This window comes from Littorina saxatilis, linkage group LG14 (genome assembly GCF_037325665.1).
Source record: "Littorina saxatilis isolate snail1 linkage group LG14, US_GU_Lsax_2.0, whole genome shotgun sequence".
In the NCBI taxonomy this organism is placed as follows: Eukaryota; Metazoa; Mollusca; class Gastropoda; order Littorinimorpha; family Littorinidae; genus Littorina; species Littorina saxatilis.
The window spans coordinates 33,588,824-33,614,939 of NC_090258.1; the positions used below are offsets into that span (position 1 = coordinate 33,588,824).

Sequence of the window (26,116 nt, forward strand, 5' to 3'; positions counted from 1 at the left end):
GAACTGAAGCATAATATTTAAATTTTGTTCAGGAATAACCCAGGTGGAGGAAACTGGAATGTTCCGCTCAGTCGTCGTTCCAGTATCACAAGTATGGTAAGTGACTGTTTCTCTGTGTTTGTGTGCAAAATGCTAACACAACCACCTCTCTTCATATCATTTTGTTGTTGTTGTTGTTGTTGCAGTCTATTTTTTCATAATGTGATGCAGTTATTTATTGTTTTAAAAGGGGATATTTGTATTTGTTTTGTGTGAGGGGGGGGTATTTGGGAAACATGCAGAAATTTCGACCTGTTTCCTTGCAATTAAATAACATATTCTTACTACAACTCACATAAATAGCATTAACTTCAGTTTGATGCGTTAGACATTGAAGCACTGACCCTGGTAACAGGGGGAGATAACTCCCAAAACAAAACAAACCCTTGACAACGGGTCCCGGGAGTTACCTCCCCCCACCGGCTGCCCGCGCATGCACTGGACATACTGCCGGTATAGTCATTCCCTTCTTCAACACGCTAGCGAATAGACGTGTTTGCACTCTGGCTGTCTTCTTCAGCCGCTGGCCTGCCACGGTAGGCCGTTGACCCTTTGAAGTCTGAACGCTTCTTGCCTCTACTACGGTGAGATCTTTCTTGTTTATCTTGTTTTGCCTTGCCGCCATTTGCAAAGTGTATTTTGTTGGGGAACTTGACTCTAACTTGTCGGAGTTTCTTGTTCGTCTCAACTTGGCTTTAACGGTCGGGGCACTGTTAGTTGGTGCCGGCCGCCATTTGCATTTTGTAATTGTTGTTGAAAATTTGCACTTCGTCTTACGAAGTTTATCTGTTCGTCAACTTGGCGCTTTCAGGTAGGAGCACCGTCGTTTAGGTGCCTGCCTTCTTTTGCTTGATTATTAATTTGGTTGTGAAACGTTTTGCTCCGATTTCTGAGGTTTTTTGTTGTCTCAACCTGTGTAGGCAGAGCGCTGTTTTACAAGCGCATGCCGCCATTTGCATTTTGTTTTGTCTGCCGGTTGTGGAACTTTTGACTCCGATTTCTGGAGTTTTTTGTTGCTTCAACCTAGCGTAGGCAGTGCCCGGTGTTACGGGTGCATGCCGCCTTTTGCATTTAGAATTTTGTGATTATTTTACGAAATTTTTTCGTTGTGACTTGTCGTTTTGATGGCGGACAAGGGTAAGAGCTCTGCCAGGCAGGTGCCGGTGGGTTCGCCGCTGGGCAGTTCTGGGTCTGCGTCTTCGTCTAAAAGTAAATCCAAGAAGTCGCGTTCCAAAGATAAGGTTTCGCCGGTGAAACGACCTCTGGTCAGTGTTTTCGATCCGGTTAGCAAGGAGTCGTTGCGTGTTTCGATCGATCCTCCTGCTAGCATGCCTGTTTTGTCGCCGCAGGAGAAAGAGACCCAGGCGGTCTCGCGTGATGAATTGTTTGCTCTTTTTTCTACTTTTAAGGATCAAATGAGGGAGATGCTGGCAACTGACAGGGGTGTGTCTTACTCCACCATTCCGGCTTTGCCTCCAGGGGTTGGCAACGCTGCCTCTTTGTCGAGGATTGTTCCTTCTGCTACGGTGACGTCGGCGGACGTTGCTGATCTGCAGCTTTCGGCTTCGGCCGATCAGGTACGTGTTTCTGGAAGTTGGGGGTGTTCAGCACACGAGCGTGCGGTTCATCTCGACGGTTATTCCACCCTCGACGGTGGGTCCGGTCCGTCCGGTCCCTTGTACTTGGGTTCAACTGCTTCGGCAAGGGGATTTCCGGCCACAGGATCTCTTTCGAGAGATCGTGGCACTTCCATTTCGTTACCATCGACTTCCGGTTCGCAGCCCACGGGGGTTCCGGTCGTTGGTGGTAACGGCAATCCGTTTCCGGCTTTCACTTCCGCTCAGGCGGCTGTGGACGGCGGGAGACAGGATGGGTTGGCTTCCGGGCATAGCACGGGCGTGCTTCCGGTCGCTTTCCCTTCCGGATTGCCAGCTACCTTTGGTAGCAGCTCGACTGTATCGGTTCCCCTTGGTGTGGCTACACAGGGTTCCGGTGCGGCGGGTGCATCAGTTCCGTTTAGGGACAATGATGGTTCCGGTCATGATCGGCCTTCATCGGACATCTTGATTGATGATGTGGATGTTGGCGAAGATTGTGAAGACTCTTCGGAGGCGGAACACAACTTTCGGGTTCAGAGGAGTTTCTCACGCGCGCTGAGTGCCGCGGCGGAGGTTACCTCTAGATATTTTGCGGAAGGGGTGTCTACGTCGTCTTCTCGGCTAGCGGCACCACCTTCCGCGTTTGGCGACTTCCGGGGTGATAGCGAGACTGGTGTCAGCTTTCGTTTTCGGGAGTCTCCTGCTGTAGCCTACCATATGGCTAAGGTACTGAGCGTCGGTGCTGATGACATCGTGCCTCTTTTATCTGCTCATGGCGATGCGCCTGAATCTGCTCAGCAATGGCTGGCTTCTCCGAGTGATTGCTCCCGCTTTCAGTCTAACTTGGCCCGTAGGCCTAAGCTGTTCGGGAAACCTGTTCACTTTATTGATTCGTTCGCGCTCCCGAGTTCCCCGCTTCAGGTCACTCCGGAGTTGGCGAACTTGCGGAAGGAGGGGTACAAGAAGGAAAAACTTTCGGTCTGTACCGAAGCCGGCGTGATCGCGGTTGAGGAAGCTGGGAGAGTTTCTCTGGAATTGGCTTCCGTGTCTGACACACTTATTAGAGCGCTGTCCAGATCCATCTCTGTTTCTCTGGAGCCCTTTAAGTTCCGGGACGACGCGGTGGAAGAAGATGTTGTGACTTTGTTAGCAGCTCTTGCTAAGATCGCGGCTGAGCAGACCGCGACCTCGGCCAAGTTATACACGCAGGCCGTGTTGTGGCGTCGTGAAGCTCTTTTGAAAGACTCGAGACTGTCGGATAAAGCCACTATTGATGCTTTGAAACTTTCTCCGTTCGCGGGACAGAGCTTACTGGGTCCTGAATCTCTTGAGGCTCTCAGGCGAGAGTCTCAAGAGGTGAAGGACTTGCATTTCGTTAAGCTGTCTGAGCTTGCCCTTAAGCAGGGTCAGAAAAAAGGTGGCTCGGCGCCGCCTTCATCTTTTCGCGGCTCTGGACAGAAGACGAGGTCGCATAGGGGTGGCAACCGTTCGCGCCCCTACAATAAGAGGCCTTCCTTCGGGAAGAAGGGGTCAGGTGGCAAACCTAACCCCCAATGAAGGCTCCCCGATCCAGCCACTCCCCTAGCCCCTACCCCTTTGGTAGCGGGCGGCCTCTCAAGGGCCGTTCCAGCTTGGTTGGCTCTTACGAGCAACCCTTGGGTTACGGGAGTGGTTCGATCGGGGTTCCGGTTGCTCTGGTTGGAGGACAAGGCCCCTCTAACCAGGACAACACCCAGGTTCAAGTTCCCCTCCGATCCAGAGGCTTGTGCTGTTATTCAGGCGGAGGTTCTACTGCTCTTGCAGAAGCAAGCGGTAGAAGAGGTCATCGATCGTCGATCCCCTGGCTTTTACGGGAGACTGTTTGTCGTCCCGAAAGCGTCAGGGGGTTGGCGACCGGTGTTGGATCTGTCTCCCTTGAACGGCTTTCTCCGGAAAGTTCCGTTCAAGATGGAGACTCCAGCGTCTGTCAGGGAGGCCCTACGTCCGTCGGACTGGGTCACTTCCATCGACCTGACAGACGCGTACTTCCATATTCTGATGCACAGGTCAGATCGAAAGTGGCTGCGGTTCCTGTGGGGCGACAGGGTGTTCCAGTTCAGGGCGCTGCCGTTCGGGCTTTCTTTAGCACCCTGGATTTTCACCATGATAGTGCGCCAGCTTTGCGCATTAGTGCGCCAGAAAGGGATCCGTCTCAGAGTTTATCTGGACGACTGGTTGATTCTGAGTCAACAAGAGTCCCTGTGCGGGCAGCACACCCAGATAGTCTTGCAGACTGCGAGAGACTTAGGTTTCTTCGTGAACCAAGGGAAGTCCGACTTGGTTCCCTCTCAGGAGTTCACGTATCTGGGCATGGTGTTCGACACCCGAGCTTGGACTGTGCGTCCCGCCCAGCGGAGGATAGACAAGCTGCAGGATCTGGTCAGGTCTCTGTCAAGCCTCCGCCACGCGCCTGTCAGGGTGTTGGCGTCACTCCAGGGCCAGATGGAGTCGATGTCTACCCTGATTCCTCTGGGCAGAGTTCACAAACGCCCGTTTCAGGCGTTTCTGAACTCTGCCTGGGATCCAGCCTCGCAAGGTTGGAATCTGTCTCTTCCCCTTCAGGGATGGTTCCTGGAGTCAACAAGTCAGTGGTTGGATTCGGCCTGGCTGACTCAGGGCGTTCCGATTTCCTTGCCCCCTCCGGAGTTGCATCTTTTTACAGATGCGTCCCTTCAGGGTTGGGGAGCTCATCTGGAGGGGAACACAGCTTCCGGTCTTTGGGACCAGGATCAGAAGTCGTTGCATATCAACATTCTGGAGTTGGAAGCAGTGCGCCTCGGGCTTCGGGAGTTTGTCGCCTCATTGCGAGGCAAGCATGTGTTGATCCGCACGGACAACACCACTGTGGCCGCGTACCTGAACAAGCAGGGGGGTACGCGCTCGCTGGTTCTGTCCAACAGGGCTTGCGAGATTCTCGCTTGGGCGTTCCTTCAGGGGATTGTGATTTCAGCGAAGTACCTTCCGGGGTGCCTGAACATCTTGGCAGATTCACTCAGTCGCACTTCGCAGATTCTGCACTCGGAGTGGACTATCGCACACCAAGCACTGCGGCGTCTGTGGACGCAGGTGGACAAACCCCTCGTGGATCTGTTTGCCACCCGGTTCTCTCGGCGTCTCCCAGTCTTCGTGTCCCCAGTGCCGGACCCGGAGGCTTGGGAGGTCAACGCCATGGAAATAGACTGGAAGGATCTGATAGCTTATGCCTTCCCTCCCATTCCTCCGCTGGGCAAGGTGCTGAGAAAGGCGGACTTGGAGAAGCCAAGGCTAGTTCTCATAGCGCCGTTGTGGCCGAGCCAGGCGTGGTTTCCGGACCTTCTTCGTCTAGCCGACGGTCCACCCATTCCTCTCGATCTTCGAGAGGGGGAGCTTCTGCAACCGAGGTCGGGGATCCCTCACAGGGACCCTCATCTCCTGGCTCTACACGCTTGGGTTCTGTCAGGAGAGCGTTGAAGCGCGCTGGGGCGTCAGACCTCACTCTGACATTGGTGCAGAAGGCGCATAGAAAATCTACTTCTGCTGTTTATTCGTCCCATTGGGCTGCTTGGGCCCAGTGGTGTCGTCTTAACGGCGTTAACCCGTTGTCTCCACGTTCTATGCAGGTTGCAAATCATTTGGCTTGGCTCTCCTCCCAAGGTTGGACGGCGTCTACCCTCCGGGTACGCCGTTCTGCCATTTCCACTACCCTCAAGCAGTTGGGACGCTCTATTACCCTGGACGGGGTGATCGCAAGCGTCATTAAAGGTGCCGCTCTTAGCTCTGCTTCACGCAGAACGTCTGTCCCAGCCTGGGATCTCTTACTTGTACTGGAATTTTTGCGCTCCTCGGTTTTCAAACCTTTGAAAGAGGCTAGTCTGTCTAACCTTACTAAGAAGACTCTCCTCCTTATTTTGCTTGCGTCAGCGCGTCGGGGAAGCGAGGTTCACGCTCTTTCCGGACTTAACCAGGATATTTCTTTCGAAAAGGATGGCTCTGTTATCTTGCGTTTTTCGCCTGTGTTTTTAGCAAAGAATCAAAAACCTAACCAGCCGTCTCCCGTAGTGAACATACAGTCGCTGCGTTCTATTTTGCCGCGCGGTGACCCTGACCTCTTGAACTGCCCGGTCCGGGCTCTGCGGGCTTACCTGTCTCGCACGGCTCCGTTAAGAGCTTCATCTCAGAAACTGCTTTTCATCTCGTTAAACGTAGCCAGGGATAAGGATATCGTTAAGACGACTTTGGCGAGATGGTCTGCCGGGCTTATAAGGCAAGCATATGAGTGGTGGCAGACACATGGGGGGGGACGCTCCGTTCTCCCATTACGGTCGCCTCGTACGCATGAGGCGAGAGCCTGGGCCGCCTCTCTAGCGGTCTTGCGCTCAGGCAGGATGACTGAAGTGCTCAGAGCAGCATACTGGAAGTCTGAAGGCGTTTTCATAAACTTCTATCTACGTGATATTGCCAGCACTAGGCAAGATGGCTCGAGCTGTTTGCCTGCCATGGTGGCAGCTGGCCAGGTTCTACCGAAGGTTTAGGTGAGTTTCCCGCCGCCTTGTGTAGCAATCTGCTATTTATGTGAGTTGTAGTAAGAATATGTTATTTAATCGAAAATTTCTTATCAAATTTTCATTTAATTAATATACTTACCAACTCACATAGTTAATGCCCTCCCTACCTACCCCGCTTTGTGTGGTTTAAGGTGGTGTTTCAGTGGGAATGACTATACCGGCAGTATGTCCAGCGCATGCGCGGGCAGCCGGTGGGGGGAGGTAACTCCCGGGACCCGTTGTCAAGGGTTTGTTTTGTTTTGGGAGTTATCTCCTCCTGTTACCAGGGTCAGTGCTTCAATGTCTAACGCATCAAACTGAAGTTAATGCTATTTATGTGAGTTGGTAAGTATATTAATTAAATAAAAATTTGATAAGAAATTTTCGATTTAAAGTTTAGTAAGTCCATTTACTCAGTTAGTCTATCAATCAGTCAATCAATCAATATGTGTGTGAATGTACAGAATTCTATGTGTATGCAGATACGATTGACAGTTTAGGAATTGGCATGGCTTTAAATCTCTGCTTAGTATAAACCGAGTGATATATATTGAAAGCTAGTGTACAGTTAAAAAGCGCCCTTCCAACCAAAATAAAAAATAAATCTGTACGTGTTACAACAGGATACACTGAGCATCGTATCAACGGACCCCAGTGAGATCAACCGTCTGCAACAAGAGCTGGCGTCGGCAGAAACAGCACGCTCAGCACTGGCAGAGAGCGTCACCAGTCTGGAACAGGACCGCCAAAGGGCAGAGAAGTCTGTGTGGATGACGCAAGGGGAGTTAAACGCTATGCAGGAGCAGCTCCGGTCGTCGGCTTCAAAGTTTGAGGATTTGCGGAAGCAGCATTCTGCACTGGAGAAGAGGTTAACGATTAAGACTAATCCAACATCATGTAAGGTGCTAATGTGGATTTTTGACTCACATGCGAAGCAAAAGTGAGTCTATGTACTCACCCGAGTCGTCCGTCCGTCCGTCCGTCCGTCCGTCCGTCCGTCCGTCCGGACGTCCGTCCGGAAAACTTTAACGTTGGATATTTCTTGGACACTATTCAGTCTATCAGTACCAAATTTGGCAAGATGGTGTATGATGACAAGGCCCCAAAAAACATACATAGCATCTTGACCTTGCTTCAAGGTCAAGGTCGCAGGGGCCATACATGTTGTCTAAAAAACAGCTATTTTTCACATTTTTCCCATTTTCTCTGAAGTTTTTGAGATTGAATACCTCACCTACATATGATATATAGGGCAAAGTAAGCCCCATCTTTTAATACCAGTTTGGTTTATCTTGCTTCAAGGTCAAGGTCACAGGAGCTCTTCAAAGTTGGATTGTATACATATTTTGAAGTGACCTTGACCCTGAACTATGGAAGATAACTGTTTCAAACTTAAAAATTATGTGGGGCACATGTTATGCTTTCATCATGAGACACATTTGGTCACATATGATCAAGGTCAAGGTCACTTTGACCCTTATGAAATGTGACCAAAATAAGGTAGTGAACCACTAAAAGTGACCATATCTCATGGTAGAAAGAGCCAATAAGCACCATTGTACTTCCTATGTCTTGAATTAACAGCTTTGTGTTGCATGACCTTGGATGACCTTGACCGTGGGTCAAGGTCACATGTATTTTGGTAGGAAAAATGTGTAAAGCAGTTCTTAGTGTATGATGTCATTGCTAGGTTTAGTTACCCTAAAGGTCGAGGTCAAGCATGTGAGTCGTATGGGCTTTGCCCTTCTTGTTTGTCATAGAAGTATGCAGAGGAACCCACCTTCAAAGACCAAGAAAATAGGTAGACAATCAGTTCGTAAATGGGAGGGAATGTTAAAATGGAGGTAAATTACAGGGATTAGGAGGTATGAGAAAGCAAGGGGGGTGGGGAGGGGGGTCTCAAATCGAAAAGCATTCTGTTATGACTCTGGATGTTCTTTAATTGTATCAGGGTGGAAAAACATATTGACCTGAGATGCTGATCTGTTACAACAAAAGATTGTTCACAACACGATCCCGTCGCGGTATAACCTTGAACGGTTGAAAACGACGTTAAACACCAAATAAAGAAAGAAAGAACACTACACGATCCCCAGAAGTAATTGTCGTTTCATCGCTTTATTTTACATGCTTGCTTTCCGTTTCAGCCACACCCAACTTCAGGCAGAAAATACGGAGAAGGAAGAAGAGATCGTTCGTCGCACAGCAGAGCTTGATGACCAGCAGCAACGCCTTTCGATGGAAAAGGAACGACTCGCTCAACAAGAGGCTGACCTTGCTCACCAACTGACGGAAGAAAGGTCACGCTCTTCCTCCAACACAGAAGCCTTGCAGCAGAAACTGAACGAGGTGACGGAAACCAGGGATAAATTCTCCGCCAAAGTTGCCTCCCTTGAAGAAAACATCCAACAGATGCGAGCGTGGGATGAGAAAAAGGATCAGCAGATTTCGCGTCTGGAGCAACAGTTGGAAAACTTTGAACAGCGAAACAAAGAACTCACGGAGGAGCTGTCCAAGAATCTTTCCTCGCGTGAGCACGATGCCAGCTCCCAGTTTCAATCTGCACAGAAACTTCAGGATCTTTTGTCAAAGCTGAAAGACGTTGAAGCAGAGAACGTCAAACTTCAAGGATCTCTGGTTGATCTCAAGCACAAGTGTGAGGTCTTGGAGAAGACGGTTCAGGAGGAAAAAGCAAAAGGGGAAGACTTACAAACAAAGCTTAGTTCCCAAACTCAAACAGCTGAATCTTTGGCATCAGACTTGAAAGACGTGACAGCAGACCTTGACAAAGAACGGTCGTCCTCGAAAGAACTGGTTGAAAAATTGCAGTCAGACCTGAAGCGGGCGCTAGAAGAAAGTGAAAGGACTAAGGCAGAGCTGAAAACCAGAGTTAGAACTTTGTCCGAAACCGAAAATGTTACAACAAATCTCACGAACTTTGTGTCGCAGCTGATGCAGGTGGTGTCAGAATTAGCAGGTGACACCCCTGTGTCACGCCCTGATGTGTCATCGTGTTCAGAAAGTGAAATGAAGACTTTTGTTGAAACTTGCAGAAAGTCGTCTTCTGAAAGGTTTTCCACATTGCAGGCAAGACTTGAAGGGGCAGAGAAGCAGAGAGCAACTTTGACATCAGAAAAAACTGTTTTGCAACAAGCTGTGGATTCTGTGCTGGAATTACTTCCTGACAAGGTAAGTCTAAAAGATTGCTACAAAGGGACAGGTAGCTTAGGGTATAAACAGTCACAGGAAAAGTGTCTTCTTGAGACAGGGACACAAAAAAGTAGACGGACTCTTCAACAAACATGGGCGAAGACCAGATTGCGTAAATGTGTACACAGCTGCAACAGATGAGGCATATGTATGTAATGTGCTTGTTACTTTGTGTGTGTCGTGTTTTTGGTTCTGTTCTAGTGTGTGAGAAAAAGTTGATTTGTGAGTATATTGAGACCATTTTGCAGAGACCATTTTGAGGAATATTTCTGTAAGTCTCTATGAAGGCAAAAGTATTACAATGTACCCTGTGAGCTTAATTAGGAAGATCATGAAAAGTAATTTACATACGTAAAACTAACTAATGCAGTTATTTTCAGTTTTGTCAAATCATGCAATGTAACATACACAGAAACCTTATAGATGAAAATTGATTTTTATTTCAATTACAGCCTGACTGCAAAACCATGGACCTCCCACAAAAGGCCCGGGAGGTTGAGACAAAAGTTCAGTCCCTTTGCACGCAGTTGTCGGATGTGTCAACAAACAAGAGCTTTTTGAAGGAACAGTTGCAGCTTGCACAAGGAGAGCACTCCGACAAGGGGAAGCAACTCAGTCACCTGGAGGGACGACTCTCTGAATTGGAAAAAATGCTGAAAGAATCTCGATCGTCAGAGAGCGCTCTACAGGGACAGGTCTGTATTAAAAGTCACTCACTCTGCCTCATGAGAACGGTTCACCTCACCGTCTAAGATCTGGTCAGGCTATTACATGGGATATGAAGACCATCCCTCCACTTGGTCACAAACCAAAAATAAACAGGCTGCGGTGCTCTCAGTGCACAGTGAAAATAGTTTTAGAAAGTAAAGAATTAATTTTGTTAAAGGAACTGATGCCTTTTTCGGAAATTACTTCATCAAAAAAATTGATCTCACCACAGCAAGCAGTCAGTTGATTTTTGGTATGTGACCAAGTGGAGAAATGGTCTTATCCCCTGTAATAGCCTGACCAGATCTGAGACTGAGGCGAACTGATTTCATGATGGGGTATGTGACCAAGTGGAGAAATGGTTTTATCCCCTGTAATAGCCTGACCAGATCTGAGACTGAGGCGAACTGATTTCATGATGGGGTATGTGACCAAGTGGAGAAATGGTTTTATCCCCTGTAATAGCCTGACCAGATCTGAGACTGAGGCGAACTGATTTCATGATGCGGTATGTGACCAAGTGGAGAAATGGTCTTATCCCCTGTAATAGCCTGACCAGATCTGAGACTGAGGCGAACTGATTTCATGATGGGGTATGTGACCAAGTGGAGAAATGGTTTTATCCCCTGTAATAGCCTGACCAGATCTGAGACTGAGGCGAACTGATTTCATGATGGGGTATGTGACCAAGTGGAGAAATGGTTTTATCCCCTGTAATAGCCTGACCAGATCTGAGACTGAGGCCAACTGATTTCATGATGCGGAGTGGGCCTTTAACAGTCTGTTAGTTCTGCTACATGCAAAATGTACACAGAGCTTGGACGAATAATTGAATGTGAAGGATAAGTTTGCAGACTTTTAAGTCATATATGCAGCTCATTCGACTGTTTAACAGCTTTCATTATTGAAATTTAGTAGCAGCAATATTGAACATAACACATGAATTGGGGAATGGATAAACAAAACATAGCTGCAGGCAGAGTCCCAAGAAAACATTTAGTCATAAAAAGATCAAAAAGCTGATAACCAAAATGAACTTAAATGACTTGGTGATCTGGAGATGAATGTGCATTTTTATTTATTTTTTTTATATTTTTTTTTAATAAATGTTTGAACAGATCTCTTCTCTTCAATAGTTTGCAACATTATTTCTTTCCTTCTAGCTGTTTAATACAGTAGTACCTGTTATGTGAGGCCCCTCTGATGATGTGAATGCATGATGTATTGTGTAAAAAAAATTCCATCTCACACGGCATAAATAAATCCCTGCGCCTTGAATATGTGCGCGATATAAATTGCATAATAAAAAAAATAATAATAAAAAATAAAAATTTAAAATTTTTAAAAAAAAAATAAAATAAATCCCTGCGCTTAGAACTGTACCCGCAGAATACGCGCGATATAAGCCTCATATTGATTGATTGATTGACATAAAAGGACACATTTTGTTGTCCTTTTGTCGATTGACTTTGAACAGCAAAACTACCTGTCGTGACAGGCCATCTGCAATGTATACAGGTACACAGTTGCCTTTTAGCCCAGGTACCACTGTACTTTATTCTTGTATTCTCTCTATCAATACTTTTCAGGTTGCCAGCATGGAAGTGACACTCAAGAACTTGCAGTCGCAAAAAGAAGAGTTGCAAACACAGCTACATACATCTGAGGATGACGCTTCAAGCAAAGCCAAGACTGTGGAGGAAATGCAGACAAAAGTCTCAGAACTTGAGAAACAGAAGAAATATGCGGAGAAGCAAGTTCACGAGTTAAATGTGTGGGTGGAGAAACTCAAGAAAGAAGCAGAAATCCGCAAAGAGAGGGAGGAGACTCTCAAAGGGAGAGTGCAAGAGCTGGAAAAGTCCTTGAAGGAATCTCAGCAACATGTGGAAGAGAAAACCTCACAGGTGTGTAAACTTTTTATTTTAAGATCACATTTGGTACTTGGGGCTGGGCAAGTGTAAGGTACAGTAAGGGTGTTGATTATAACTAGATTTAGGGAGAAAAACATCTGTCAATTTTGACTCACCCGAGTAATCAATGAGTGCCTGGGGGTATAGGAAGAATGGACAAAAGAGTCTTTGTCAGGACAGTGTGCACACCTATAATTTTTGAACAGTCTCATAAGGAAGCGAGTGGGTTTCAATTGGGACATATTCATATTATAAGCACTTTTCGTATGACATCTTATCTGGTATTAGCTATTTTCTTGCAAAAAGAATTTTTAGAATGTGAACTCATCTTAAGATTTTGAGACCACCTTTTTCTTTCTGTAGTTGATCTATTCCAAGAGAGAGGTAATTGCTGTTGCGAATTATTTTGTCTGATTGTCAAATGAATAGCAAAAAGAAGCCAGAAAACTACGACAGCAGAAATACACATGGTCTCAGCTGATCGAGAAGGCAGTGTGCGTTCTGTCTCGGCTTAAATCCTAACCGGCACGGTTGGCCTAGTGGTAAGGCGTCCGCCCCGTGATCGCGAGGTCGTGGGTTCGAACCCCGGCCGGGTCATACCTAAGACTTTAAAATTGGCAATCTAGTGGCTGCTCCGCCTGGCGTCTGGCATTATGGGGTTAGTGCTAGGACTGGTTGGTCCGGTGTCAGAATAATGTGACTGGGTGAGACACGAAGCCTGTGCTGCAACTTCTGTCTTGTGTGTGGCGCACGTTAATGTCAAAGCAGCACCGCCCTGATATGGCCCTTCATGGTCGGCTGGGCGTTAACTCACTCCCTACTGTGCGATTTTTCCTATGCTTTCCACTGTATACTGGCCATTTGTATTAGTTGGTAAAAAAATCATTAGTGAAGAAGTACTCAACACACATATTTGAAACTTTCAGGGTTTACTGTTGATATGTTGATGCCCTTCAGTGCAAAGTTTCAAGTGTTTTACTTAGAAAATAGCTGATTTAGGTGGGGGGTATAAATAACCCTTTTTCTGGCATCAAAATTACGCTGAACGCAGGGCCATCACTTCAAATTCGCGTGGTTTACTCACTCACTACAAACCACTGCTATCGCAGTGGTCCCATGCACACCACTTCCCCACGAACCACTGCGATAGCAATGTTTCAGCACGTGTACTGGTAGACGCCATTGTTATTTTGCAAATTTGCACAAAGCCAGCGAGTACGAAATCAAACCTCGCGTCATCGTTCTACAGCAGACAGAAGTGAAACTAGCTTGGTAATTTGCAGACGATTGGTTAAACTTGAGAGCCAGCCTCTCTATTTTCGTACAAAAATTGACGTCATTGAGCTAAAAAAATCCAAAGGTCAAACACTGCTATCGCAGTGGTTCGTGGGGAAGTGGTGTGCATGGGACCACTGCGATAGCAGTGGTTCGTAGCGAGTGAGTTAAGCAAACAAACAAACAAACAAACAAATCGGCAGATAGACTCCTAACATTTCAAAATGCATCAAAAATAAAAAAATAAAAAAATGCTAAGTTATAAATTTGGACATTCAATTTATGACAAAGCAAAACATTAACAAGCACGTTGACACAATGCAATATTTAATTAAACATTCAAATAACTTACAATTTTTGTGCTTTCCTATTCAGTATTGGCTTTAATTAGTAAATCAATGAGTGTTGTGTTTCAGCTGTCCAGCTTCCAACAGAAACTAAAAGAAGGAGAGGAGACGGTGGAAAACTTCCTCTCAGCAATGGCTTCCATGGAGTCTGACAAAGCCACCGTGGTCACCGAACAGGACACGCTCAAACAGCAGCTGACGGACGCAACCACACAACTTGAAACCACAGCAAGAGAGAAACAAGAAAAGCAGAACGCAATGGAAGAAGCTCAAAGAGAAATCGCAGAACTCTCAAAAAATGTTGCCAGGTTGACGGATAGTTTAGAAGCGAAAGAATCAGAGCTGAAATCTTTGCAGGCTTCTCTGGAGCAGCAGAAGCAGAGTTTCGAAGAAAAAAAATCACAGCTGAGCAAGAAACTGGAAGAAGTCCAATCAGATGTAAGTCAAAAACAGGAAGAATTGAACCAGGCAAATGCCAGACTTTCAGAGGTCACATCCTTGAAAGAATCTTCTGAAGCAGAGAAGATTGCTATTATCAAGAAACTGGAAGCTGATTCAGCGACGTTGAAAGAAAAGGAAGTCTCCTCCTCTGAAGAAATTCACATTCTTAGAACCCAGCTTGACAGTTATAAAACGGAAAAGGAGGAATTGCGACAATCTGCAAGCTCCTCCCAAGAAGAAACCACGCAACTCCTCAGTGACAAACAAAACCAGATTGCTACTTTGCAACGAGAGAAAGCAGATCTTGAAAAACAGGTCAAAGACTTATCACACAAAAGTGAAACCCTTGAGGCAGATGTGAAAAAAACTCAAGCTGAAATGGACGAACTAAAACAGAAACATGCAACTGACACTGAAAAATCTGCTGTGGAATTTCAGCAGACCCAATCTCAACTGCAGTCTGCCCTTGACAAGCTTAAACATGAAAATGCCGATCTCACTTCTCAGCTAAAGAAAGTGCAGAGTGATCTCACCACAAAAACAGAAGAAATGGAGACACTTCAGGATGAAATCGAAAAGAAAAAGACAGAAACTGAGCGTCTTCGCAGCGATTCTGCAACCGAAAAATCAGAGCTCGAAGGCAGTCTGGAAAAACTCCAGTCGAGGTTCACTGAACTTCAAACAGCCTTGGACGCTGTGATCAAAGAGAAGGAAGACCTTACCACACTGCAGGAAACCCTTCAGGAAGAAATAACGGAACTGAAAACAGACCTGGCATCGACCTCAGACGGTTATAACTTCCTTCTTCAGAGCAGCCAGAAGGTATATGAGGAGAAAGACGTTGAAATCGAAACTCTCAAATCACAGTTAGCGGAACTCGAGCAAGCTAAATCCGACCTTTCGTCAAAGCTGGAATCTTCTTCATCCCAGAATTCTTCTGCAGATGAGAGGCTCAAAAGTTTCGAATCCCAGGAACAAAGCTGGAAAGAAAAGGAAACAGAACTTGAGAAGCAGCTTGCAGACAAAAAGCAAGAAGTGGAAGACCTGAAAGAGAAAGTGCGAGAGTTCACAGAATCACTGTCACTTTTGGAAGCGGAGGAGAAAGCAAAGCTGGAAAAGTTAGAGGAACTGGAGACAACTCTGCAAGGAAAGGAGAACTCCTACTCGTCACAGGTGGAGTCCCTCCAGCAGGAGTTGTCTGCCCTTCAGTACCAGCTTAGCGCCGAGCAGCTGCAGCATGAAGAATCTCTGAAGGTGAGCTTTTGTTTTGATGCAGTCATTTATCTTTCTTTAGTGACTTATAGTTCTTGCCTGTTTGACAGTTCAACCTTTCTTTAATGACTTATAGTTCTTGCCTGTTTGACAGTTCAACCTTTCTTTAATGACTTATAGTTCTTGCCTGTTTGACAGTTCAACCTTTCTTTAGTGACTTATAGTTCTTGCCTGTTTGACAGTTCAACCTTTCTTTAGTGACGTATAGTTCTTGCCTGTTTGACAGTTCAACCTTTCTTTAGTGACGTATAGTTCTTGCCTGTTTGACAGTTCAACCTTTCTTTAGTGACGTATAGTTCTTGCCTGTTTGACAGTTCAACCTTTCTTTACTGACGTATAGTTCTTGCCTGTTTGACAGTTCAACCTTTCTTTAGTGACTTATAGTTCTTGCCTGTTTGACAGTTCAACCTTTCTTTAGTGACTTATAGTTCTTGCCTGTTTGACAGTTCAACCTTTCTTTAGTGACTTATAGTTCTTGCCTGTTTGACAGTTCAACCTTTCTTTAATGACTTATAGTTCTTGCCTGTTTGACAGTTCAACCTTTCTTTAGTGACTTATAGTTCTTGCCTGTTTGACAGTTCAACCTTTCTTTAGTGACTTATAGTTCTTGCCTGTTTGACAGTTCAACCTTTCTTTAGTGACTTATAGTTCTTGCCTGTTTGACAGTTCAACCTTTCTTTAGTGACTTATAGTTCTTGCCTGTTTGACAGTTCAACCTTTCTTTAGTGACGTATAGTTCTTGCCTGTTTGACAGTTCAACCTTTCTTTAGTGACGTATAGTTCTTGCCTGTTTGACAGTTCAACCTTTCTTTAGTGACGTATAGTTCTTGCCTGTTTGACAGTTCAACCTTTCTTTACTGACGTATAGTTCTTGCCTGTTTGACAGTTCAACCTTTCTTTAGTGACTTATAGTTCTTGCCTGTTTGACAGTTCAACCTTTCTTTAGTGACTTATAGTTCTTGCCTGTTTGACAGTTCAACCTTTCTTTAGTGACTTATAGTTCTTGCCTGTTTGACAGTTCAACCTTTCTTTAATGACTTATAGTTCTTGCCTGTTTGACAGTTCAACCTTTCTTTAGTGACTTATAGTTCTTGCCTGTTTGACAGTTCAACCTTTCTTTAGTGACTTATAGTTCTTGCCTGTTTGACAGTTCAACCTTTCTTTAGTGACTTATAGTTCTTGCCTGTTTGACAGTTCAACCTTTCTTTAGTGACTTATAGTTCTTGCCTGTTTGACAGTTCAACCTTTCTTTAGTGACTTATAGTTCTTGCCTGTTTGACAGTTCAACCTTTCTTTAGTGACTTATAGTTCTTGCCTGTTTGACAGTTCAACCTTTCTTTAGTGACTTATAGTTCTTGCCTGTTTGACAGTTCAACCTTTCTTTAGTGACTTATAGTTCTTGCCTGTTTGACAGTTCAACCTTTCTTTAGTGACTTATAGTTCTTGCCTGTTTGACAGTTCAACCTTTCTTTAGTGACTTATAGTTCTTGCCTGTTTGACAGTTCAACCTTTCTTTAGTGACTTATAGTTCTTGCCTGTTTGACAGTTCAACCTTTCTTTAGTGACTTATAGTTCTTGCCTGTTTGACAGTTCAACCTTTCTTTAGTGACTTATAGTTCTTGCCTGTTTGACAGTTCAACCTTTCTTTAGTGACTTATAGTTCTTGCCTGTTTGACAGTTCAACCTTTCTTTAGTGACTTATAGTTCTTGCCTGTTTGACAGTTCAACCTTTCTTTAGTGACTTATAGTTCTTGCCTGTTTGACAGTTCAACCTTTCTTTAGTGACTTATAGTTCTTGCCTGTTTGACAGTTCAACCTTTCTTTAGTGACTTATAGTTCTTGCCTGTTTGACAGTTCAACCTTTCTTTAGTGACTTATAGTTCTTGCCTGTTTGACAGTTCAACCTTTCTTTAGTGACTTATAGTTCTTGCCTGTTTGACAGTTCAACCTTTCTTTAGTGACTTATAGTTCTTGCCTGTTTGACAGTTCAACCTTTCTTTAGTGACTTATAGTTCTTGCCTGTTTGACAGTTCAACCTTTCTTTAGTGACTTATAGTTCTTGCCTGTTTGACAGTTCAACCTTTCTTTAGTGACTTATAGTTCTTGCCTGTTTGACAGTTCAACCTTTCTTTAGTGACTTATAGTTCTTGCCCGTTTGACAGTTCAACCTTTCTTTAGTGACTTATAGTTCTTGCCTGTTTGACAGTTCAACCTTTCTTTAATGACTTATAGTTCTTGCCTGTTTGACAGTTCAACCTTTCTTTAATGAACACACAAACACACAGTGGAACCCCCTTTTAAGACTCCCTCTCTTTTAAGATCCTGTTTTCTTAACCTCTGTAAATGTACCCCCATTTTAAGACTCCCTTCTTTTTAAACCTGATTTAATTGGATTTTTTCAGGTCTTAAAAGGGGGTACCACCGTCTGTACCAACCAAAACTCAGATCATTTAACTATTTAAGACAGATCAGATTTCTATGGAAAGGTGAATTAACGGTACACAGAATTTAACAAATTGGCGGGGATTATTTTGGGTGGTCATTTAAGTCAGAGGTGCAGTCACCAGGGCAGATTCAACTGCAACAATATTATATATATGTAGACGGGCGGAGTGGCCTAGTGGATAAGACATCGGCCTCCTAATCGGAAGGTCGTGAGTTCAAATCCTGGCTGCCTGGTGGGTTCAGGGTGGAGATCTTTCCGATCTCACAGGTCAACTTATGTGCAGACCTGCTAGTGCCTAAATAACCCCCTTTGTGTATACACGCAAGCACAAGACCAAGTGCGCACAGAAAAGATCCTATAATCCATGTCCTAGTTCGGTGGGTTATAAAAACACAAAAATACTCAGCATACCTCCTCCGAAAGCCACATATGGCTGCCTGAATAGCAGGGTAAAAACGGTCATACACGTAAAAACCCACTCATGCAAAAACATGAGTGAACGTGGGAGTTTCAGACCACGAACGAAGAAGAAGATATTACATGTGTGCATGTTTCTTCATGATTTACTTACTTGCTTCTTGCATCTAAAATGTGTCTTTTTTGCAGACAATGGGGGACAGTAAGTCAAGTGTAGCAGAAATGTCAAGCCAACTCGCGGAACAGGAAGGGTTGGTCAGCGAACTGGAAAAAGAGTTGTCTTCCCTGCAGATGGAATTCGAGACGGAGCGGACCAATCAGAACCAGCAGGTAAGCCGTGTCAGAGAACTGACGGACAGTGGGGAAAATAGTGGAAAGCAAAGAGTATCAAAAGATCAGGGTAGAGTGAGGGAAGGGTGTGTGTGTGTAGGGGCAGCCTGGTGGCAGATTGATCATTTAGTGATTTGGCTTTGTATTTGAGGGTTGTGTGTGTGTAGGGGCAGCCTGATGGCAGATTGATCATTTAGTGATTTGGCTTTGTATTTGAAGGGTGTGTGTGTGTGTGTAGGGGCAGCCTGGTGGCAGATTGATCATTTAGTGATTTGGCTTTGTATTTGAGGTGTGTGTGTGTGTGTAGGGGCAGCCTGGTGGCAGAGTGATCATTTAATAGTGATTTGGCTTTGTACTTGTATTTGAGGGGTGTGTGTGTAGGGGCAGCCTGGTGGCAGATTGATCATTTAGTGATTTGGCTTTGTATTTGAGGGGTGTGTGTGTAGGGGCAGCCTGGTGGCAGATTGATCATTTAGTGATTTGGCTTTGTATTTGAGGGGTGTGTGTGTGTAGGGGCAGCCTGGTGGCAGATTGATAATTTAGTGATTTGGTTTTGTATTTGAGGGGTTGTGGAATAAAAGAGTAGTTTTGTGACCAAGTGAATCAAATAATCAGTGGCAGTACAATTGGCACACACACACACACACACACACACACACACACACACACACACACACACACACACACACACACACACACACACACACACACACACACACACACACACACACACACATAATTTGTATATATATATGATTGCTTCCAAAATAAGAAACAATGAAATCATTTGGTTATTTAACTTCCCGTGTCTTATAAACACTACGTTTCATGACAATAAAGTTTATTCGTATTCACACACACACACACACACACACACACACACACACACACACACACACACACACACACACACACACAAACACACACACACACACACACACACACACACACACACACACACATATGCAGCCTCCACAGACCACTGTTCACCCTCATTATCCAATGTAAGGCAGCAGAGATAGGTCAAGTGAGAGAAAAAAACATCGCTTTTCATGTGACCGATTTTTTTGCATTTCTGTTCCAAGCTGGATGAGCTGCAGGCTGTCATGAAATCCAAAGAGAAGGAATGCCGACAGCTGGCAGAGAAACTGCAACAGGTGAGCAATTTAAAACGGATTCACTGCTAATGTTCTGAATTCGAGAATCAGAAATAAAACAACATGAATGGTAAGGTATTGCAACGTTTTAATTTTAACAAAACAAATCACGTTCCAATTTAAGTGTTACACCCTCATGGCAAAGCCATCAGGGGTGTGTAAGATGGGAAATCCTGGCCTTGTTTAAAGAATTCCAATTCTTGGTTTTTTGATGAGTGATTTTAGAACGTTAGCAGCTGTTTTGGGGTTCAAGAATCAGAAATCAAGAAAGGTTAGTTTAGGCCTAAAAAAAAAATAGGTGTGGTTACGGTAACCCGACCTACCCTATTTTTAGGGGCCGACCCTATAACTTTTTATTACATTTGTCAAAAAATGAAAAATAAAAACAAGAAAACGAGTGCAGAAAACGCAATGAAAGCAAAAGTGTTTTTTTTTAAAAAGATAAGTTCAAAATTGTTCAAAAGAATATTCATAGTCGCACACTTATTTTCCTGTCAAGTAGATTTAATTTGTATACATTAGAAAAAAAAGTTTAAAAAAAAAAGTGATTGCCTAGATAATACCTTCCTACCCTAATTTTTGGCTCACGTAAGTGTAGCCTATGCGATGGTAAACTCTGTCTGTCTGTGCGTGCGTGCGTGCGTATGTATGTATGTATGTATGTCTGTGGTAGAAACTTTAACATTTTTGGCTAAACACCGAAATACTCATTTCACGTGGTTAATTTTCAAGCACCATCTTCAAATTATTGAAGCAATGATCAACATTGTGTCGGCATGTGTGTAGTTAACGTGTGTATCCAAAGAAAACGGGTGGTGGGGGGTTTTGAAGGGGTACAAGCAGTTGACTGGTTTGTGTCGTGTTTGGCATGCAGACGGCAGGTCAGGTGTCAAGATCGAGTCAGGGGTCGCGCGAAGGATTGTGGTCCAGTTCTCACCTCGCCGATTCGCCGGGGAAGACGATTTCATGTTGTTCGGTTTCTAAGCTCCAGAAAAGTAAATAAAGAAGATACCAAAGGGAGATTTCCTACAATTTGATCTGCACAGCGTGTTTCCAATGTCCACGCGAGGAAGAGCTGTCGAAAGCGCAGCAGTCAGTGTCGATCTTGCAGCCGTATCCCGGTAAGTTCAGAGACAGATCTAGTGTCTCCCACTCTGATAACGTGTCACCTACTGTTAATCCGTTTTGTTTTAATTTCTTTTTATTTCAGCAGACACGGATGTCAAACACAGTGCTAGGCAGTCACCTCTAGTGAAATGAGTTGATCTAAAGTGCCTGTAATGTTTGGATGTCTTTGCTCGTGGTTCGATTTATGTGAATTTCAAGACTTGCAGTAGAGTCTCAAGTTAAGTTTACTCTGCCCGAAAAAAACTGTCCACCATTTACTTGAACATGCAGATATAAGGAAACAGAATGAATCTGTTCTCAAAGTCAAAATGATCACGATTTTTTCCTCAGATTCAAAACATGCACTGTCATGGTTTTGTCTGTACAATTTAGTAAGTCTTAAGTACTTTGCAACAACTTCCTTGAACGTGAAAGACAGTTTTTGAATGCTAGATCTGTATCGCGTTTCATTCCAGACTCGATCCTCTCTTTGATTGTAGATCTACTGTTTGCTGTTTACGCACTATCATATGATTCGCTATGTAACGTTTGGTAAGCTTACCTTGCAACAGCTTTCTTGTCTTTGTTGGCATTTCTGGCTGTGTTGACCGTCAGAATTATTTTAAGAACCAGGCTGCTGCAGTCGACATGTTTCGCATATTGTAGGGTCACCATGCTGCATAGGTAAAGTGGCTTGTATAACCTGACTATTCTGTTTCAAAACACTGTTTATATTTGTGTAGGTTGTAGTCATCATAACTAATCGCATTTTGCCATTTGTTTCAGAAAGGAGGTTAACCTACAACAAGATCGACGCTATGTCAGATATATGCCTCAGCCACATGAAGACTTCCGAATTTAGATCTACTCGGCATGGTGACAAGTCTTGATGAAAAGTATAGGACTGAGGACAGCAGTGGAAAAAGTGCCCACATGGCAGGTACCTAACCTATTACCCTAGTCATTTTATCTGTTTGCCTTCTTTTGAAAATTATACATGGAGTTGATATGATGCGTTAGTTTTAACTGTGTGTGTGTGTGTGCGTGTGTGTGTGTGTGTGTGTGTGTGTGTGTGTATGTTTGTGTGTGTGTGTGTTACGGAGTGAGTGAGTTTGTGTTATGTTACTGTTTGTTGATTTCTTACGGGAGCCTTGAAGGCTTCGCCTCTTGTTTTGGGCTAGGTTACCTTAACCACACCTATTTTTTTGTTTTGCCTTATGAAACGTTTAATTATGTCAAAGTCATTGCAACAGGTTGGGCAATGTATGAAATGCACGTTGTAAAAAATGGCATGCTGCTTTGACTTGAGCAGAATTTCATCTGAAATGAGAGTTTTTACAGATTAATTCTACTGTATTCAAAAGAGGAAACCACAAAGATTGTCTTTGAATGCACAGTAGTTGTCTTTTTATATTTAGTCAAGTTTTGACTAAATATTTTAACATCGAGGGGGAATCGAAACGAGGGTCGTGGTGTATGTGCGTGTGTGTGTCTGTGTGTGTGTCTGTGTGTGTGTGTGTGTGTGTAGAGCGATTCAGACTAAACTACTGGACCGATCTTTATGAAATTTGACATGAGAGTTCCTGGGTATGAAATCCCCGAACGTTTTTTTCATTTTTTTGATAAATGTCTTTGATGACGTCATATCCGGCTTTTCGTGAAAGTTGAGGCGGCACTGTCACGCCCTCATTTTTCAACCAAATTGGTTGAAATTTTGGTCAAGTAATCTTCGACGAAGCCCGGACTTCGGTATTGCATTTCAGCTTGGTGGCTTAAAAATTAATTAATGACTTTGGTCATTAAAAATCTGAAAATTGTAAAAAAAAATAAAAATTTATAAAACGATCCAAATTTACGTTTATCTTATTCTCCATCATTTGCTGATTCCAAAAACATATAAATATGTTATATTCGGATTAAAAACAAGCTCTGAAAATTAAATATATAACAATTATTATCAAAATTAAATTGTCCAAATCAATTTAAAAACACTTTCATCTTATTCCTTGTCGGTTCCTGATTCCAAAAACATATAGATATGATATGTTTGGATTAAAAACACGCTCAGAAAGTTAAAACGAAGAGAGGTACAGAAAAGCGTGCTATCCTTCTTAGCGCAACTACTACCCCGCTCTTCTTGTCAATTTCACTGCCTTTGCCATGAGCGGTGGACTGACGATGCTACGAGTATACGGTCTTGCTGAAAAATGGCATTGCGTTCAGTTTCATTCTGTGAGTTCGACAGCTACTTGACTAAATATTGTATTTTCGCCTTACGCGACTTGTTATGGGCTATAGTGGTTAATGATGATCAAAGTCCATAATTTGTACAGATGAATTAAATGTTGTTTTGTTGTTTTTGTGGGTAATGTCTTTTGATGTATATATACATGTACAGTTTGTTGTGCTCACAGGAATAAACTCGGCGGAATATGATTACCTCTTTTCTGTGCAAGAAACAAAACTTGTGGCTGTGTTGAATGCTTCATTGTGTTGTTTTTGAGTCACTTGAGAAAAAGTGACTCTATGTAATCGGTCAGTGTTAGTCTGTCCGGCCGGCCGTCCGGCCGGCCGTCCGTAGACACCACCTTAACGTTGGACTTTTCTCGGAAACTATCAAAGCGATCCGGCTCATATTTTGTTTAGTCGTGACCTCCAATGACCTCTACACTTTAACGATGGTTTCGTTGACCTTTGACCTTTTTCAAGGTCACAGGTCAGCGTCAAAGGAAAAATTAGACATTTTATATCTTTGACAAAGTTCATCGGATGTGATTGAAACTTTGTAGGATTATTCTTTACATCAAAGTATTTACATCTGTAGCCTTTTACGAACGTTATCAGAAAAACAAGGGAGATAACTAGCCTTTTCTGTTCGGCAACACACAACTTAACGTTGGGCTTTTCTCGGAAACTATAAAAGTGACCGGGCTCAAATTTTATGTGAACGTGACTCCCAGTGACCTCTACACTTTGACGTCTGCTTTGGTGACCTTTGACCTTTTTCAAGGTCACAGGTATGTCTTGAAGGAAAAAAATTGAAATATCATATCTCTGAAACTATTCATCGGATTTGATTCAAACTTTATAGGATTATTCTTTACATCAAATTATTTACATCTGTATTGTGTTGTGAATAGCAATTTCTTCCTGTCCATCTGATGCCTCATATAATATTCAGAACTGCGAAAGTGACTCGATCGAGCGTTTGCTCTTCTTGTTAAGCTCTTTTTCTTCCCTTAATTGGAATCAGAGCCAATTTCCAGTGAAGCTTTGTTGTGCATTTTGTGCTGCTTCTCAATCTTTAATGAGTTTGTTTTGTCTGAGGCACCTGGCTTGACTTCTTGTCAGTCAACTTGACAACTCCCTCTTTGGCAGCGTCAACTGAGTGATCACACCTCCAAATTCATATCCTCTCCAGTCTCCTCATTCCCACTCCCCATTCTATCCCCCTCTCTCACCTCCCTCCCCACCATTATCCCAAGTCCCCTCTCTCCTTCCCTTTACACATGCATCTCAGTCTTTGAGAGTGTTTATAAACAAGCGCGAAAAAGAAAGAAAAAATATGTGTCTGATGGTCCAGAGGTTGACCTATTGTACCGAATATCCTTAAACAATCAATTACTCCTCCTCTCACACTCGTCTCCCCCTTCTCTAATACTCTCTTTACCACCTGAAGAGCTCTTGTCCCCCCAAACTCCCACCACCCCCCCTCAAAAGTGGTTACCGTCAGTGATTTTAGTTTGAAAGCATTGTTTTTTCAGACCACTGACAAATTGGATGAATCTTTAGCGTCAACTGAACTTTATCAGGTAAGCTGGGTTGCTGATGGAGTGCAGTTTGTGTAGTTCAAGAGTTCAGTTGCGCCTTTCACATTCATAATCCAGAAGTGTACAGAGGCAGTTTTCATTGTATACATGTACGCATTTGCACGTTTTGCTCACTAACAAAAAATATACGTTTTAAATTTGAGTCTTTGTACTTATCATATTTTGTAAAAAATGTGTCAAAACTCTCACTCAGTGGGTCTCAAATAGCATTAACTGAAGAGAAGATAAACAATAATAACATTTAATGTCACACGCTTTCCTTCTTTGCCACTACTAAAGCAAACGTGTGCAAGATTGTATGTTACACGCTTTAGGAGCATGGCAAGAACGGATTCAAACTCAAAATCGTCCCTCCAAAAGCCAAAAAATTAACACACGACTTTTATTTCTCCTGCTGTTATCGTTTCTTCTCTTTACACATTCTTCAACACTCAGAATACTGAAAACGGCATCCCAGACGACAGTACTGTTTCCATACGCAAATTTAGCTGCCCTTGGAAATTGGCTAGCTCAGGAGGCCTGTTAGTCTGAAACTATAAGGACAGAGTTCTGAACATAGATGACAAAGATCCCGGAATGAACAAACATTTCGCGGATGCAGACACAGAAAGACGTCATGAAGAATGCGATGCTTCAAAAGATACAGACTGTGACGATGACTGTGACGTCATTCACATACACCGAGACGTCATTCACAGTTGTTCGGTCACTTCCGTCAAAAAGTAGATCTCTCCACAATGGCTGCTCCTGTGTTTAGGTTTGTCAAGCTTGAGTACACAAAACGTGTTTGTTCTCTCCTCTGTTGAAGCTGTGAGACATAAATGCTATTCCGACTTGGTCGTGTGACAGAGTTTTCTTCCACACTCGATTAGCTGATGTCTAACTCAGCCTGACGGCTTCGTTAGACAATCAACGTAATCTCGTGTGGAAGAAAACGTCTGTCACACGACCAAGTCGGAATAGCAGGTACTATCTCACTCTGAAGAGATGATAAACAATAATAACATTTACTATCTCACTCAGTGAGTCACTTTTTACCATTATAGCATGTCGACATCTGTAAATGCTTTCTAACAATAATATATCATTTTTGTATGAATATGAATAGCTTATTACAATATAAAAAAAAGATATATAAAAATTTGCATGCAGTGTTCTGCCTGAGTTGCTTTTTGTTTTCCTTTTTTTTAACAGATGATATTTTTAACCCATTATTGATTCTTCCACCTAACCCTAATTCTCTCCCTTCGATATCTTATTTGATGGTTACGATTTGCATGCATGCCTTCACAGCTTGTACCTTAAAACTGTTGAAAAATGCTGTTAAATATAAAAAAAATATAGCTTTTTACAGCGTGCCAACTAGTGTTACAAATTCACACACAAGTACATTGTGTCTAAACCTCTTATTTCTTGTAGTTTATATTTTCTTCTTCTGATTTGTCCTTTTATTTTGCCATCGTAGTT

At 43.6% G+C, this 26,116-nt stretch overlaps 1 protein-coding gene across 3 annotated transcripts in view; it reads left to right on the plus strand.

The window, feature by feature from the left end:
- The window catches only part of LOC138947614 (FYVE and coiled-coil domain-containing protein 1-like), a 52,676-nt gene that overhangs the window by 9,875 nt on the left and 16,685 nt on the right, over positions 1 to 26,116 (plus strand). For 2 of the 3 annotated variants that reach the window (XM_070319126.1, XM_070319129.1), the window contains exons 7-15: positions 33 to 96; positions 6,823 to 7,067; positions 8,347 to 9,388; positions 9,862 to 10,104; positions 11,707 to 12,021; positions 13,719 to 15,344; positions 18,415 to 18,555; positions 19,641 to 19,712; positions 24,584 to 24,631. In XM_070319126.1, the coding sequence (XP_070175227.1) occupies positions 33 to 96; positions 6,823 to 7,067; positions 8,347 to 9,388; positions 9,862 to 10,104; positions 11,707 to 12,021; positions 13,719 to 15,344; positions 18,415 to 18,555; positions 19,641 to 19,712; positions 24,584 to 24,631 (3,796 nt within the window). The remainder of the gene's footprint in view (positions 1 to 32; positions 97 to 6,822; positions 7,068 to 8,346; positions 9,389 to 9,861; positions 10,105 to 11,706; positions 12,022 to 13,718; positions 15,345 to 18,414; positions 18,556 to 19,640; positions 19,713 to 24,583; positions 24,632 to 26,116) is intronic. The other variant, XM_070319127.1, reaches the window with a different exon arrangement.